Source organism: Pituophis catenifer, unplaced genomic scaffold (genome assembly GCF_029215685.1).
Source record: "Pituophis catenifer annectens isolate HBS135680 unplaced genomic scaffold, rPitCat1.0.hap2 SCAF_5, whole genome shotgun sequence".
Lineage (NCBI taxonomy): Eukaryota > Metazoa > Chordata > Lepidosauria > Squamata > Colubridae > Pituophis > Pituophis catenifer.
The window spans coordinates 102,405,312-102,423,089 of NW_027256885.1; the positions used below are offsets into that span (position 1 = coordinate 102,405,312).

At 40.8% G+C, this 17,778-nt stretch overlaps 1 protein-coding gene across 3 annotated transcripts in view; it reads right to left on the bottom strand.

The window, feature by feature from the left end:
• Positions 1-6,895: 6,895 nt before the first annotated feature.
• Positions 6,896-17,778, bottom strand: part of TRA2A (transformer 2 alpha homolog) — an 83,182-nt gene continuing 72,299 nt past the window's right edge. For all 3 annotated transcript variants that reach the window (XM_070944444.1, XM_070944445.1, XM_070944443.1), the window contains 2 exons: positions 7,958-8,025; positions 6,896-7,798 (listed from right to left, as the gene is read on the bottom strand). In XM_070944444.1, coding sequence (XP_070800545.1) covers positions 7,788-7,798; positions 7,958-8,025 — 79 coding nt within the window. In that variant the 3' untranslated portion in view covers positions 6,896-7,787. The remainder of the gene's footprint in view (positions 7,799-7,957; positions 8,026-17,778) is intronic.

The following is a 17,778-nucleotide window of genomic DNA, read 5'->3' on the forward strand; positions in this document are numbered from 1 at the left end:
TCTTGAGGGTGCAGAGAAACCATTTGAGGTGTGGACCAATCACAAAAACTTGGAAGCCCTCCAAAACCCCAGGAAGTTGTCCCAAAAACAGGTGCGATGGGCGCAGTACTTCCAGCGGTTTACTTTTACCCTGAAGTACGTGCTTGCTGGGAATAACTTTTTAGCCGATGCCTTATCCCGTATGCCCCAGTATAACAGCAAATGGGAAGAGGTGATACAGGCCTTGATACCACCTAGGCAGTCGGTGGGACAGATAAAAGATGATGAGCCAGTAAACCCATGGCACGACGAATTACGCAGGGCGTTGCTAACTGACCCTTGGCTAGCGGACAATAAGACGTTAGTAACCCACAGGGAGGGCCTCGCCTGGAGGGGGGACAAGCTGTATGTTCCCATAGGCCTTCGGTCTCCAGTGTTGAAGAGATGCCATGACATTAAGCCAGCCGGTCACTTCGGTTTCCTTAAAACATTACATCTCACACAGCGACAGTTCTGGTGGCCATGAATGCACATGGAACTTGAAGCCTATGTAAAGAGTTGTCCGGTTTGCACATTAACCAAACCACGGTCGGGTAAGCCACTCGACCTGTTACAACCTGTAGCTGAGCCTGGTCGGCCCTGGGATGAAATCGCCATGGATTTCATTGTCAAGCTCCCAGATAGCAACTGTCATACAGTGATATGGACGGTGATAGATTTATTTTCAAAACAAGCACACTTCATACCATGCAGCGGTATACCGTCGGCACGGCGGTTAGCGAAAATGTTTATCCAACACATCTACCGCCTGCACAGGGTACCACGTCACATTGTCTCGGATAGGGGGGTGCAGTTTACCGCCAGGTTCTGGCGAAACTTTGTACAACTAATAGGGTTGTCACAGGGTTGTCAGCGTTCCACCCTAGCACTAATGGAGCAGTTGAAAGGACCAATGCTATGGTGGAACGCTACCTGAGATATTACGTGTCATACCAAGAATCAGACTGGTCAGGCCTTCTACCTTTCGCCGAGGTAGCATACAATAACACAGTACACCGCAGTACAGGTCTAACCCCCTTCCAGGTAGTGTCTGGGAGGGACTTTCTCCCCATCCCAGAACTACAGTGTAACCCCCAAAACCCAGAGCCCCCAAATGAGTGGGCTGATAAAATCCAGGAAGTCTGGCCCCAGGTCAAACTAGCGTTAGAGAGAGCTGCAGAGGAATATAAAAAGCAGGCCAATAAGAGAAGGGCAGATCACAAACCATTCCAGGTGGGGGATCAGGTATATCTATCCACCAAGTATTTAAAGTTACGGACACCCAGTAAAAAACTGGGTCCCAAGTACCTAGGCCCCTTTACGGTGACCCGGGTTATTAACCCCGTAACAGTGGCCCTGAAATTACCACCCTTATTAAGCAAAATCCATCCTGTATTCCACAGTAGTTTACTAAAACCTGTTGAGGCCACCAGGCCCCTCCTCGAAACCCCCGGGCCCGTGGCCGAGGACCACTATGAGATAGACGAGATTCTTGACTCCAAACTTTGTAGAGGAAAAGTGCAATACTTATTACGCTGGAAGGGGTACCCTTCAGCGGAGGCCTCCTCAGTGGCAGAGCATAACATCAATGCCACACGGTTGTTACGGTGATTCCATTGCAAGTACCCACACAAATTGGCGGGGGGGGGGAGCAGTGGTTGGTCGGTTAACACTAACCTCTCTGCTTTGTGTCCTACAGATGGACCCCTGGTAGAGGGGAGTCGCCTGTTGAGCCCCAGTCCAGGGCTTGACACACGAACCTGGGGTGAAGCGGGGGGAGCAGAGGAGGCACACACAGAAGCTGACAGAGCATGGGATGGTGAGAATACGAATGGTGGAGCACGGGATGGTGGGCGGATGGCTGACAGAGCACGGGATAGTGGGCAGATGGCCGGATGACAACAGCAGAGCCATGATCACAGTCCAGGCTTCCTGGCGACTGCGGATGACGTCGCAGCAGCCAGCGCGCGGGAGAGAGCCGGGCGGGTCATTTAAAATGCCTAGCCAAACAGCTGAGTGAGAGAGGGAATGTCAGGGTGGCAATTAATGCTGTTCCCCTTTTGGGATAATTGCACTTAATTAGAGACGGACCGTGGCTTTTCCTTGAAGTATTCTTTAAGAGAAAATAAGCCAGGATATATTCTAAGAAACACATTTTATTATAAAGAAATAAAAAACAATCTTACTAGCTATTAATTACATCTTGGCAAACTTCCCTGCCTTGCCGGCAGAAGTTCTGGCAGACGAACAAAGAAGTTAGAAGAAAAGTGAAAAAAAATGTGGACATGCGCAGTGGTTCAGAGATAAGAGTCAGATCAGTCTACCGTAAGTCTCAGAATGGGAGCCCAGCTGACAAATACAAGAACGCAGTGACAGGGAATGCTTGTTTGCTGGGGGGGGGGGGTGGTGGTCTGGGTTGTTAAAAGGTGCTGAGAGGCAGCAGCTCTCAGCGCTGACTTTACCCCACTGTGATTCGGCGTGGACTGAGAACGAACTTGTAGTGGAATTAAAACCTGCATCAAACCAGCAAGAGCGGATCCTGGGTTTTTTTCGGTTGGGTATCCGCACAGGCCTGGCTTAGCCGGGCCGAAAGATACATCCTTTGCAATGAAATCATCCACAAATGCTAATAGTTGACAATCCCCACCTTGTAACTTTCCAGTGTATATGCAACCATCAGCCTTGCAACTCTTGAACCCAAGACCCTTCAATGCAGTATCTAAACAGATATTCCAATTCCTGGCTGACTGCTTCAGCCCATAAATGGCCTTGTTCAATTTATACACTATTAGGCTTTTTACTTTCATACCCTGGTGCTTGAACCATGTAAATTTCTTCCTCTAACTCAGCATTGAGGAATGGTGTGGTTATGTCAAAATGCCAAATTTTATGGCCATGTGCCGTTGCCAACGCTAGTGCCAGCCTTATGCTTTCACTCTTTACTGTAGGCGTGAATGCCTCATCATAGTGTACATTTTTCTTCTGTGAAAAACCTTGTGCCACTAACGTTGCTTTATAGTGTACCTCATTGTTGGGTAGTACTTTCTTGTTGTATACCCACTTGCATCCTACGGTTTTGCTACCCTGTGGCAAAGTCATAGATGTGAACACTTTATCCATGGATATCATTTCTCTGTCCATGGCTTCTTTCCACTTTACTTGTTCAATTTTAGGTAATGCCAATATTTCCTTATAGTTTCTTGGCTCATACCATACATTACACACTTTAACTTTACTAGCAGAATACCTGTCAGGTGGAATCCCCTTGTTCCATCCTTCTGACCTACGTGGCATTGACTGCTTTTGTGTCAATCCTCTCTTGCTTCATATCTTTTTCAGCTTCTCCGCCCTGAACGCTGACACCATCACTAAGTGAATTACCATCACTAAATGAGTTACTGTGAGTTACCGTCACTAAGTGGATCATTCCATAAATTTGCATCAATTCTGTTCCAATTTTGCTCTGCAAAGCTAGCGGACCTGGAAATGACTATTCTTTTGCTCCCATCGCTAAAGCGATAGCTTTTTGAACCAGGCTCATAGCCCATAAACCTGAGCTTTCTAGCCCTTGGTTGTCCCTTTCTTCTAATTGCTTTTGGAATATGCACCCACACATTACTTCCAAAAACCCTTAAATGTGCCAGAGATGGCTTCCTCCCATATAGCACTGCATATGGAATATCATTAAAAGATGAACTCCACAGCCTATTAAATAATTAGCAGTCAACATGGCTTCACCCCAATATGACCTGCTCAGACCAGAATCCTCCAGCAGTGAGTCCTTCATGGTTTGTAAGACTCCATTCTGCCTCTCAACCACGCCATTCTCAGCTGCTGTATACGGATTTGTGTCTGTGTTTTATTCCCAACTGCCCCAACCATTGTTGAAAACTCGCTGACATGAATTCTGAACCTGTCAGTTTGCAGCTGACATACCTGTTGTTTATATCTGCTTTCTATGAAGCTTACCCATTGCTTAAATTTCTGTAGCTGTATGTACCAGCTCTAGAACTTTTGTTGTCTGCCTTATGCTACTCTTGCTTACAGGAAATACCTTGGACTTTGATGATTTGCATACTGCACAATCCAAGTATGCCTTACATCCCTTTAAATTTAATCATTCTCCAAATTGTTCCATCTTTTGCAAAACTCTGCAGCTGGCATGGCCAAGCTTTCTGTGCAAGAGATGAACACATGTATCATGTTGTGGCACATTTCCAAATGTTTGTGCACATTGAACCTTTTGTCCTTGCAACACATAAAATTATCCTCTTTTATGCCCTGTGCACATACATTCCCATTTCTCTTTATGAGACACCTCCCATTTGCAAATGTGGTCTCAAATCCTTTCTTGTCTAAACTAGAGACACTCAGCAAATTAACTTCATTTTAACTTCACAGAAGCTGGTGGGAGGAACTGCTGGCTGTGAGTGGGGAGTCTGAGAGGGAGTACAAAGGACAAAGGTAGAGCGAAACTGCCTCCATTGCATTCTAACTTCCAAGAGGCTAGTGGGAGGAGCTGCTGGCTGTGAGTGGGGAGTCTGAGAGGGAGTACAGAGGAGAAAGGTAGGGGCCATTTTGTATGAAGTCCAGCTGCTTTTGCATTGTGTGTGTAGCTTTTGTGTTATTTTTGTGCAAAGTGTGATAGTTGGTTTTCCCAGTCACACGCCCACCAAGCCACGCCCACAGAACTGGTAGGGAAAATTTTTGAATTTCACCACTGGTTTGGGGTCATTATGTTGGAATACCGCCCTGCGGCCCAGTCTCCAAAGGGAGGGGATCATGCTCTGCTTCAGTATGTCACAGAACATGTTGGCATTCATGGTTTCCTCAATGAACTGTAGCTCCCCAGTGCTGGCAGCAGTCATGCAGCCTCAGACCATGAAATTCCCACCACCATGCTTGACTGTAGGCAAGACACACTTGTCTTTGTACTCATCTGGTTGCCGCCACACACGCTTGACACCATCTGAACCAAATAAGTTTATCTCGGTCTCATCAGACCACAGGACATGGTTCCAGAAATCCATGTCCTTAGTCTGCTTGTCTGCAGCAAACCGTTTGCGGGCTTTCTTGTGCATCATCTTTAGAAGAGGCTTACTTCTGGGACGACAGCCCTGCAGACCAATTTGATGCAACATGCGGTGTATGGTCTGAGCACTGACAGGCTGACCCCCCACCCCTTCAACCTCTGCAGCAATGCTGGCAGCACTCATACATCTTTTTCCCAAAGCCAACCTCTGGATATGACTTCTTTGGTTGACCATGGCAAGGCCTGTTCTGAGTGGAACCTGTCCTGTTAAACCACTGTATGGTCTTGGCCACCGTGCTGCAGCTCAGTTTCAGGGTCTTGGCAATCTTCTTATAGCCTGGGCCATCTTTATGTAGAGCAACAATTCGTTTTTTCAGATCCTCAGAGAGTTCATTGCCATGAGGTGCCATGTTGAACTTCCTGTGACCAGTACGAGAGTGTGAGAGTGATAACACCAAATTTAACACACCTGCTCCCCCTTCACACCTTAGACCTTGTACCAACAAGTCACATGACACCAGGGAGGGAAAACGGCTACTTGGGCCCCGTGTGGACATTATCACTTAGGGGTGTACTCACTTTTGTTGCCACCAGTTTAGACATTAATGTCTGTGTGTTGTGTTATTTTGAGGGGACAGCACATTTACACTGTTATACAAGCTGTATACTCACTACTTTACATTGTAGCCAGGTGTCATTTCTTCAGTGTTGTCACATGAAAAGATATACTTACATATTTACAAAATGTGAGGGGGTGTACTCACTTCTGTGATATATTTTATCTCCCTGGTCTGCCAGCCTACTCCTGGGAACAATCAGATAAGGCTCCAAGGAACCTATCTAGGGTCTGCCCTAGCTCTTTTGTGGTTGTGCAGTGACTCCAGGGTCACTCCACTCTTGATCCCTCCTTCCTGCCTGGCTGGGTGCTTCCCAACAACTAGGGCAAGCTACTGCATATAAACAGGGAGCAAACCCTACACTGATGATCTATGAAACTCCTGCAAGGAAACAACCAAGATCAGAGAGTATCAATGACTCCACAGTTCAACCCTAAATTCTACAGCACGTTTATCAGAACAGAGTTGGAAGGGACCTTGGCGGTCTTCTAGTCCAACCCCATGTTCAAGCAGGAAACCCTATACCATTTCAGACAAATGGCTGTCCAATCTCTTCTTAAAAACTTCCAGTGTTGGAGCGCCTGCAACTTCTGGAGGCAAGTTGTTCCTCTGATTAATTGTTCTAACTGTCAGGAAAGTATGTGGCATTACGATATGGCAGAGCATTCATTACAGCTGTATCACAGAGTTTATTTCCAGAAATGAAAAATTAGGAAAAAGAATAGACTGGATTTAAACCTCTAATTTTCCATAAGGGTAGGTATTGTGTTCTCATCCCCTGCAGAATATAATTCTTGTTTTCCTTCAGCCTAGTGTCCAGTTTCAGGCAATGTCTTATACCTGAATATTACCTACTACTAAGGCCTGCCACCAGCTATTCAATTCATGCTGATTCTACTGGGATTAGATACAGCCTTTGACCTTACAAAATCACTGCCATATGTACGGCCTTTCTTCCAGTTAGAGGACCCCTACTTGTCTTGTTTTCCTTGGCCTATTTTTTTTCCTCTTAGCATATTTGCATGTAGAATCCAACATTTAATAATATAGAGAAGTGATAATCATATTCTTAAATTCACTTTTACACACTGAATTTTAAGATCTCAGTTTTTGTACTATTTTTCAGTTCAGAATGTTAATTCAAGTGATCTTTCCATGGAATAGAGTTCAATGATAAGACACAAGCAGTTTGCCCTCAGCACATCAACACGTTTAATTCCTTGTTGTATTGTTACTTTGCATTAAATTCCCAGCCCCAAATTCAAGAACTCTAACAAATGATAAATAATAAATTCTGAACAGCTGTATTTGTACAATTTAAATTTATTTTGAGAATGAGAATAAGAATTTCTGATTATACTACTAAATAGAACCTGCTCCATCTTAATTTCTATATTATATAGATTTGTCTGAACAGACCAAATATTTCTTATAACTAGTCAGTTAGGCTTGTCCTGATTATGGGGTAGTAAAAATAGGAGGAATTCTTTGCAGGTCAGCTTAGTGTTTAAAGCAAATTCCTCTGAGCAGCACTGAGTTTATTTTATTATGCGCCACTGAACAGTGTATGTAGGGTATAAGGGGTTTTTTTCCTCCAAAGGGTTTTTTTCCCTTCCAATCTAATATTGTTTTAATTAAACTGAAAATCTAGAAAAATTCTGGTTTTAAGATTACATACCAAATTGTGCTGTAACTGAACAAACAGGACAACAGGTTTTTTTAAAAACCAGAAAGATGAGAGGTTATTAAAATAGTAGCTTTCTACTGAAAATACAACATGCAAGCATTGACACATACCAGATCTCTTCATTCATGAGGTTCAACAAAAATCCACTTGTTTAAAAAAATGAACAAAAACATGAATTACAAAATCTTTTACCACTCTGGGATTCCCATTAATTTTTGCTTATAGATATTTAAGTACATAAAACTACAACTATTACATTTGGAATATTACAGTAAGAAGAGATGAAAATGGGTATTTCAAAAGAAAATACATCTAAATGAACCTGGGGATATTTTAATTGGGTATTAGATAACTGTAGGGGCCCTACAGGAAAAACTAGGATTGGAACATGCTGTTTAAAAATGGTATTTGCTCTGTAACTGGCTTTTCTTCTTCAATAACGCCCTGAAAGAAAAAAGAATACTGTAACTATAAATTCATACCTCTGCATCAGCTTCTACATTTAGTTCTCCCTCCTTCCAGCATAGAATATTGTATTGCCATTCCATATCTCACTATACTAAGAGTATGCATATTTACTCTGTATAATATAATTATGCTTACTTGGACTGTAGGAACGAGATCTTGATCTTGATCTGTAACGACTATAGTATGGTGAAGGTGAGCGCCTCCTTTGAAGAAAATGCAAAATATTTCTGTTGACAGTGGTTCATTCCCATGATCATACAATTTAACAGTTCAGATACAGTAGTGGCCAAAATTGTGGAAACCTTTTGGGAAAAGTGTATTTTTGAGGTTTGATGGCTAATAACACCATTTTTGGAGTTTCAAGATAATCGTATTCCACTGCTGGAATGGCCTGGGAATAGCCCAGACCTTAACCCAATTGAAAATCTATGGAGCCGACTAAAGAAACTTGTTAGTCAGAAGTGACCCAGCAATAAAACCCAGTTAATAGAAGCAATCATTCAATCTTGGTTTCACATTATAACAGCTGCAGAACTAAAAGGCTTGGTTCACTCCATGTGAAGATGTTGTAAGGCCGTAATTCATGCTAAAGGTTACCCAACTAAGTATTAACTGACGTGATTTTTTTTGAAAAAGTTTTTTATTTTTATTTCTCATAAACATGTCTTAAATGTAGTCTCTTATCTATTGTTGATCATACATATTCTCTTTTGACTTTCATATTAGTTCATTCTTCATCCTAAACTATTTAAATATGCTCAGGGTTGCTCTTCTACCATTCCATCTTCCTTATTTTACAACAATCCTTCTTCTCATTCTCCTCTTTCCCGTCCCTTCATTCTTCTATCCTCTTTCTTTCCTTCGCTCCTTCCCCTCCTCCTTCCCCTTCCTTTCCCCACCTCCCTTCTTCCTCCCTTCTAACCTTCTCTCCTACTCTCATTTCCCCTTTCTTCCTCTCCTTTTCCCTTTCTTCTGTTCCTCTCTCCTTCCTCTCTTCTCCCCTCCTATCTATCCCTCTACTCCTCTTTCCATTCTCTCTCCATTGTTGTATTCATTTTCAATATTTTCCAATATGGTATCCGAGCAACCCCGATTTTCTATTTATATTTACTTTCTTTTCAGTTTCTTTTCTATTTTACTGGTTTCACACATATCATAAATGTACATTTATATAATAACATTTTTTCCTCGCTCCCTTCCCCCTTTTCCATTTACACAGGTGTCATCTGGGTTTCTATTTCTTTTTTGTCTTCTCTCTCATTTACTTATACCTTATCTAATTTATTGATCTATAATCTTTTATTCATTTCTTTTCTAGCCATGCATAAAATCGTCCCCATGTCTTGAAATACACCGATTCCTCTTTATCTTTTATTCTTAATGTTAACCTGTTCATTTCTGCACATTCTAAAATCTTCTTTATTACCTCTCCTTCTGACGGGATTTTTTTTGCCTTCCACTTTTGTGCAAATACAATTCTTGCCGCTGTTATATGAATAATCAAATAAGTATCTTCTTTGCTATATTTCTCCGGTAATATACCCAATAGAAATACCTCTGGTTTTAATTCTATGCACTGCCGTAACATTTCCTCTAACCATGCCTGTATTCTAACCCAATAGTTTTTTGCTTCCATACATGACCACCACATATATGATATGATCCCAGCAATTGAAAACATTTCCAACATTTAGCTGATTTATCCTTAAACATTTTTGCTAATCTTTCTGGTGACATATGCCATCTATAAAACATTTTATATAGGCTTTCTTTATATGCAATTGCCATTGTTAATTTGTAATTTCTTTCCCATAGTTGTTGCCATTTCTCTAATTCTATCATGTAACCAAGGTTTTTTCCCATTATCAGTCTTTTACTTCATCTTCTAATCTGATTTGCAATAAATAATTATACAATGTCTTAATCATTTTTTCATCTGTCCCAATCTCGTCCAATTCTGATTTTCCCAGGTTAAAACCATACTGTTTCAAATCTTTATCATATCTTGATTGTATTTGCACTCGTGTATACCAATGTCTCAATCCCTTGCTTTTCTAGTTCTTGTTTCTCTTTTAGTTCTCCCTTCTCTGTTAAGATATCCTTGTATCTCACAATTTTTTTCATGTTAATCATATTTGGATGCGTCAAAGCTTCTATTGTTGGAAGCCACATTGGTATCTTCATGTGTTTTTCTTTCACTCTCTCCCATGTTGTTAGCAAACCATTCCTTACATAATGTCTCTGAAAATACCCATGTATCCTATTTTTCCCGTACCAAAGAAAAGTGTGCTAACCTAATTGCAAATCATGTTCTTCCAGAGTCAATATTCTCGTGTTTCTCAATAAAATCCATTCTTTGACGTGATAATTTTTGTATATCTTCTTTATACTGTAACTGCTAATAGCAAATCCTTCATAAAAGTTATTGCATACATTCTTGATTAAATTATCTTTCCATTGATATATAATTTTATGGTACTACTCCAAAGAAAAGTGTTATTAGCTAGTTTTAGAAAATACACTTTTCCCAAAAGCTTTCCACAATTTTGGCCACTACTGTATATACAGTGGATATAATTATAAGAAGTCTGCACACCCCTGTAAAAATGCCAGGTTTTTGTGATGTAAAAAAATCAGACCAAGATAAATAACTTCAGAATTTTTTCTGCCTTTATTATACAGAATTGGAAGGGACCTTGGAGATCTTCTAGTCCAACCCCCTGCTCAAGCAGGAAACCTTATAGCATTTCAGAGAAATGGTTGTCCAATCTCTTCTTAAAAACCTCCAGTGCTGGAACAGCCACAACTTCTGAAGGCAAGCCATTCCACTGATTAATTAATTAATTAATTTAATATAATTTGTATGCCGCCCTATCTCCGTAGGACTCAGGGCGGCTCACAACAAATAAAACCACCCCAATAAAACATAAAATATATAAATATGCATACATAAAATACATAAATGTATAAATATATAATTTAAACATATATTAAAACCCACTAAAATGATCAAAAATCTCCTCAGTCCAGGCTGGGCGATGTGAACAGCCATGTTTTTAATTCACGGCGGAAGGTGCGAAGGTCATGAGCCAACCGAAGCCCCAGGGGGAGTTGATTCCAAAGAGTGGGCGCGCCCACAGAGAAAGCTCTACCCCTGGGGGCCACCAGCCGACGGCACCCGGAGAAGGCCCTCCCTGTGAGAACGCACCGGGCGATGGGAAGCCATTGCTGGCTGCAGATGGTCCGACAAGTATCCTGGGCCTAAGCCATGTAGGGCTTTATAGGTCATCACCAGCACCTTGAATCTCACCCGGAGGGCAACCGGTAACCAATGCAAGTCGCGCAGCAGAGGTGTAACATGGGAGTATCGGGACCCTCCCATCACAACCCGCGCGGCCGCATTCTGCACCAGCTGAAGCCTCCGAGTGGTCAAGGGCAGCCCCAGGTAGAGAGCATTACAGTAGTACAGTAATACAGTAATTGTTCTCACTGTCAGGAAATTTCTTCTTAGTTCTAGGTTGGATCTCTGTTTGATAGGTTTCCATCCCTTACTTCATGTTTTCCCCTCAGGTGCTTTGGAGAATAGGTTGTCCCACTCTTCTCTGAGACAGCCTCTCAAATATTGGAAGACTGCTACCATAGTTTTTGTCAAGACTTGATGTAGGGGTTTTGCAAAATGTAGCCAGGCTTGAATGTTTTTCTTTGTAAGAAAAAGCTTCCATCTTGCTACCCTACCCCACAGCCCAGACATATGAAGAATACAGGAGATTGCTGTCACATGATAGTACACAACCAGTACTTGCCAAAAATTCCTGAAGCTACTTTCATGTTGCTGTAGGTCTCTTGGCAGCCCATTGGACCAGTTTTGTTGAGGACTGTCTTCCCTGTGTTCCATGGTATAGCCAATGCTTTGTTTTGTACCCTTCTCCTGACTGATACCTTTCAACAATGAGATCCCTCTGATGCCTTGTAAGCTCTTTGCACACCCTGGCTTTTGCTGTAAGAGGCAACTGAGTAAATGTCAGAAAAGTCCTACTAGAACAGTTGAACTTTATAGGGACTTGATCAGAGTTGCTTTAATTGATGGCAGGTGTGTACTATTTACCATCAGTTTGAATGTGATTGGTTAATTCTGAACACAGCCACATCCCTACTTATAAGAGGGAGTGGACAATTATGCAACTATGTTAGTGTAATGTTTTTTATTTTTATTTTTTCCCACTAAAAGATTTCAGTTTGTTTTTCAATTTAATTTGTAAAGCAGAAAAAATTCTGAACTGATTTATCTTGGTCTGATTTTTTTACATCTCGGTCTGATTTTTTTACAACTCAAAAACCTGGCATTTTAACAGGGCTGTGTAGAATTTTTATAACCACTGTACTTTAATGAGGATTGATGGTATTCATTGACTTTAGGGCTTACAATGTGGAAGAACAGAGTTATATGTACACATACATATAAAGGTAGTCCTCACTTACTGCCTCATTCAATGACTATTTAAATGCGGTGTCCTAGTGGTCACATGACTGCAATTTGGGAAATTTGCAACTGGCAGACATTTATGAAGGCTTCAGTATCCCAGGATCACATTGACATTTGTGACCTTTAGTTAATTTCTGACAAGCAAGGACAATGGGGAAGGCAGCAGGAAGTTGTGGTCATGTAATGTTGGGTTTAATCATTTGTGATTTGCTTAATGACCACAGTGGAACTGAAGTCAGTCTGGTGTGGTCATGTAATGTTTTTAATTTAACAACCATGTTACTCAGGGATGGAATTGCCGGTCCCAACTGCGGTTGGTAGTGAGGACTTCCTGTATTGGTTTGTGTGACAGCACTCTACATGTATCATCTGCTTAGCACAAATCCATATTTTATTTTTAAATAACATCCTAACTTGTAGCTTACCATGGCACTATCTTTTTGTGCAAAAGTTAAGTTCCAAATTGGCTTATTTGCCATCCAAGCACTCTCTAAGACATTTTCTTCCTAAACCAATTGTCTTCCACTCCTACTTCATTATTATTTCCTATACAATACTATATACCTTTCCTCTGATTTTAGAGTGATGCAATTACACTGACAGAAAAATATTACAATGAACTAGTATTAACTATTTTTGTAGAGCTCCAATGAAACCTTTATATGGAATTGTACAATAATCCTCTCCTATGATCCTGCTTTTTCTTTTTTCTTTTCCTTTTTGTGCCAAGCAGAATCAGGGGCATGGCACCCATAGAAAACTTTAAACAGTGGGGGGGGGGATGTGCTTCTTTTTCCTATTTTGTTGGAAATAGACAAGGTCACCTTACCCTTTCCCCCCGAGCTATTTTATATGACTTCTTTTATTGTGGTATACCAAGTATCTTAAAAATATTCAATACATCAGGGGTGTCAAACTCGATTTCATTGAGGGCTGCATCAGGGTTGTGTTTGACTTCGAGGGGCCAGGGTGGGTGCGGCCAGGGTAGGCATGGCCATCTCGATGTCACTCGTGTCAGCCCGAGTGCTCTGCCAGCGAAAATGGGCTCCCGAGCTCCGTTTTCAGCTGCGACAGCCTCCAGCAGCCCTCTGCCAGCGAAAATGGAGCTCCTGAATTTTCTGAATTTTGATGACGTGACCATGGGGATGCTGCAACGGTCATAAGTGTGAAAAACGGTCATCAGTCACTTTTTCAGCGCAAGTGGTCACTAAATGAACTTTTATAAATCGAGGATTACTGTATCTGCTTCAAATATAATACAAATGTAAAACCTGGTTATATATGAGCAGTAGCTTAGTTTTCCAGATGCTGCAAAAGACCTTCTGGTAATGTCCTTAAAGCAGTAGGTCTGAACATTTTTGGCATATTTTTCACACATTTTGAGAGAAATTTACATGTGGGATTTTGCTTACATAGGCTATACACTATTATCCTGCATTTTAATGTTGCAGTGCTGATAATTGATCATTTTTCTCCCACATTTAGTACTGAACTCTCAGGTCAGTCTGGTGTACACAAATGGGAAACTAGGATGCACATGTGGCTCATGGATTGCCCATCCCTGCTATAAATACCCTAAATAAATAAGCAAAACGTAATTAGTTATATGAACATGCCATTGAAAAGTAATACCTTAAACCCATATACAGTTGCAAGAACAAGTATGTGAACCCCTTGGGATTACGTGGAGTTTTGCATGAATTGGTCATAAAATGTGCTCTGAACTTCATCTAAGTCACAACAATAGAAAAACACAGTCTGCTTAAAATAATACTACACAAACATTAGATGTTGCCATGGTTTAATTGAACATAACATGTAAACATTCACAGTGCAGGGAGGAAAAAGTATGTGAGCCCCTAGCCTAATGACTTCTCCAAGAGCTAATTGGAACCAGGAGTGAGCCAACCTTGACTCCAATCAGTGTGATGATATTGGATGCGTTGCTGACAGCTGTCCTGCCCTTTAAAAACACACACCTGTTTTGGGTTTACTGGTTTCAAGAAGCACTGTCTGATGTGAACCATGCCTCGCAGAAAAGATCTCTCAGAAGACCTACGATCAAGAATTGTTGACTTGCAGGCAAGTTATAGATCTACTGGAATATCTTGAGAAGAATAAACAGATCCCTGCAGTGCTGGTTTTCTTGGATGCGGAGAAGGCCTTTGATAGAGTGGATTGGAACTTTCTATTAAAGACATTAAAAAAGATGGACTTTGGGGATCAATTTATACAGGCGGTTTCAGCAATTTATCAAGAACAAAAGGCACAGATTATTATTAATGGAAGTTTGACAACAGACTTTAATATTGAAAAAGGAACAAGACAAGGTTGTCCGTTATCTCCATTGTTATTCATTTTAACATTAGAAGTCTTGTTGAATATAATACGGGACTCGAGTACCTTGAAAGGAATAGTGATACGGCAAGAGGATTACAGAATAAGGGCATTTGCAGATGATCTGGTTGTTACCCTAACACAGCCGATGGAATCAATAATCCAGATGAAAGACATTATAGAACAATATGGTATAGTATCAGGATTTAGATTGAACCAGAAAAAAACCAAGATGATAGTTAAAAATATGACACAAGATCGAAAACAGGAACTTGAAAGCAAGGCAGGTTTTGAGATAGTACCAAAGGTTAAATATCTAGGAGTTCAGGTTGCAGAATCAAATATGAAACTGTTTCAAAATAATTATGAGGTGTTGTGGCGAGAGGTACAAAAAGACATGGAGACTTGGAAAAAACTGCAGCTGTCTTTACTTGGAAGAATAGCAGCAGTTAAGATGAACGTTTTGCCAAGATTTCTTTTTTTGTTTCAAATAATTCCGGTGCTTAAAAGTGATAAACAACTGAGAGAATGGCAAAGTGGAGTGAATAAGTTTGTATGGAATGAGAAAAAACCGAGAGTTAAGCTGAAAATTATGCAAGATGTCCCAGAAAGGGGAGGCCTTAAACTTCCAAACCTACAATTATATTATGAAGCAGCAGCCTTGACGCAAGCAAGTTTGGAAGGAAAAAGACTGGAATATTGAATATAGAAAGTTATGATCTTGAATTTGGTTGGCATGCATACTTATTTTATGAGAATAAAGTGGATAAAGTATTTAAAAGCCACATACTCAGAAATTCCTTGATGAGAGTTTGGAAGAAGCACCGATTCAAATGGGATTATAAAATACCGCTATCGCTGGATCTTGGTCATATCTTGTGGAATACAAATATAATGTCACTCGGGGGGGTTTTATATAAAGAAGTTCTTTTTACAGATGCGGGCAGATGGCAACTGAAGACATTAGAAACGCTGTTGGAAGAAGGGATTAATTTAACTTGGTTACAGTATAATCAACTTCAACTGAGATGGAAAGAGGACCAAAAAACTGGTATAATGATGTATGAAGAAGAATTGGTTAGACATATAAAAGAGAAAGGTCCAATGCATATTAAAAGGCTTTATAATGTTTTGCTAGAAAGGGACTCAGAAACTGAACTGGTTAAAGATTGTATGATAAAGTGGGCACAAAATTTTGCAGAACCAGTGATGTTGGAAACATGGGAAAAAATATGGGTTCAGAATGTTAAATTTACACAATCGCAGAATTTGAGGGAAAATCTTTATAAAATGTTTTATAGGTGGCATTTAGATCCTAAGAAGTTATCGTGTATGTATCCTAATGTTCAACCAAAATGCTGGAGATGTGATTGCCTAGATGCCACATATTATCATATGTGGTGGACTTGTAAGAAAGTGAAGGCTTTTTGGATAAAAATTTGGTGGGTCATGCAAAATGTTTTGAAGAAAAAAATTCAGTTCTCTCCACAATTGTTTTTATTGGGTATAGTTAAGGGTTTTACATTGGGTGAAACAAAGTTGATATTGTACATGATAACAGCAGCGAGATTACTGATAGGTCAATATTGGAAAAATGATGCTATGCCTACTATTGAAGAATGGACTTTGAAGATGGCCAGTTTTGCAGAGATGGCGAAGATTTCAGCATATTTAAAAGATCGCTCACAAGAGACTTATGTATGGGAGTGGAAAAAGTGGATAGATTATGTGCAGAATAAATATCAAACTAGGAAATACCAGATAGCTTTTAACTGAAAGTATTATACAGGGATAGAATAATTGAATTTTGTGAAGATGTGAAAAATATACAGGGGGTGGAGGGGTTCAAGTTTTATAAAAAGGGGATTTTGATTTGGATTATATTTTGAGGAAGTCCGGGGGGGAGGGGAGGGCTAGGGGGGGTTAGGGAGGGTTAGGGGGGTTAGGGAGGGTTGGGGAGAAAATGTAATTGTAAAACTTTTTCAATAAAAAAAAAAAAAGAATTGTTGACTTGCATGAAGCTGGAAAGGGTTACAAAAGTATCTCCAAAAGCCTTGATGTTCATGTGTCCACAGTAAGACAGACTGTCTACAAATGGAGAAAGTTTAGCACTGTTGCTACTCTCCCTAGGCGTGGTCATCCTGTAAAAATGACTGCAAGAGCACAGCGCAGAATGCTTCATGAGGTAAAGAAGAATCCTAGAGTGTCAGCTAAAGACCTACAGAAATCTCTGGCACATGCTAACATTTTTGTTGACACATCTACAATAAGGAAAACATTAAACAAGAATGGAGTACATGGGAGGACACCACGGAGGAAGCCATTGCTGTCCCAAAAAAATATTGCAGCACGTTTGAAGTTTGCAAAAGAGCACCTGGATGTTCCACAGCACTACTGGCAAAATATACTGTGGACAGATGAAACCAAAATTGAGTTGTTTGGGAAGAACACACAACACTATGTGTGGAGAAAAAAAGGCACAGCACACCAACATCAAAACCTCATTCCCCACTGTAAAACATGGCGGAGGGAGCATCATGGTTTGGGGCTGCTTTGCTGCCTCAGGGCCTGGACGGATTGTTGTCATTGATGGGAAAATGAATTCCAGAGTTTATCAAGACATTTTGCAGGAAAACGTACGACCATCTGTCCGCCAACTGAAGCTCCGCAGAGGATGGGTGATGCAACAGGACAATGACCCAAAGCATACAAGTAATTCAACAAAAAAATGGCTTCAACAGTACAGAATACGCCTTCTGGAGTGGCCCAGTCAGAGTCCTGACCTCAACCCGATTGAAATGCTGTGGCATGACCTTAAGAGAGCGATTCACACCAGACATCCCAAGAATATTGCTACACTGAAACAGTTTTGTGAAGAGGAGTGGTCCAAAATTACTCCAGATCGTTGTGCAGGTCTGATCTGCAACTACAGGAAACGTTTGGTTGAGGTTATTGCTGCCAAAGGAGGGTCAACCAGTTATTAAGTCCAAAGGTTCACATACTTTTTCCTCCCTGCACTGTGAATGTTTACATGTTATGTTCAATTAAACCATGGCAACATCTAATGTTTGTGTAGTATTATTTTAAGCAGACTGTGTTTTTCTATTGTTGTGACTTAGATGAAGTTCAGAGCACA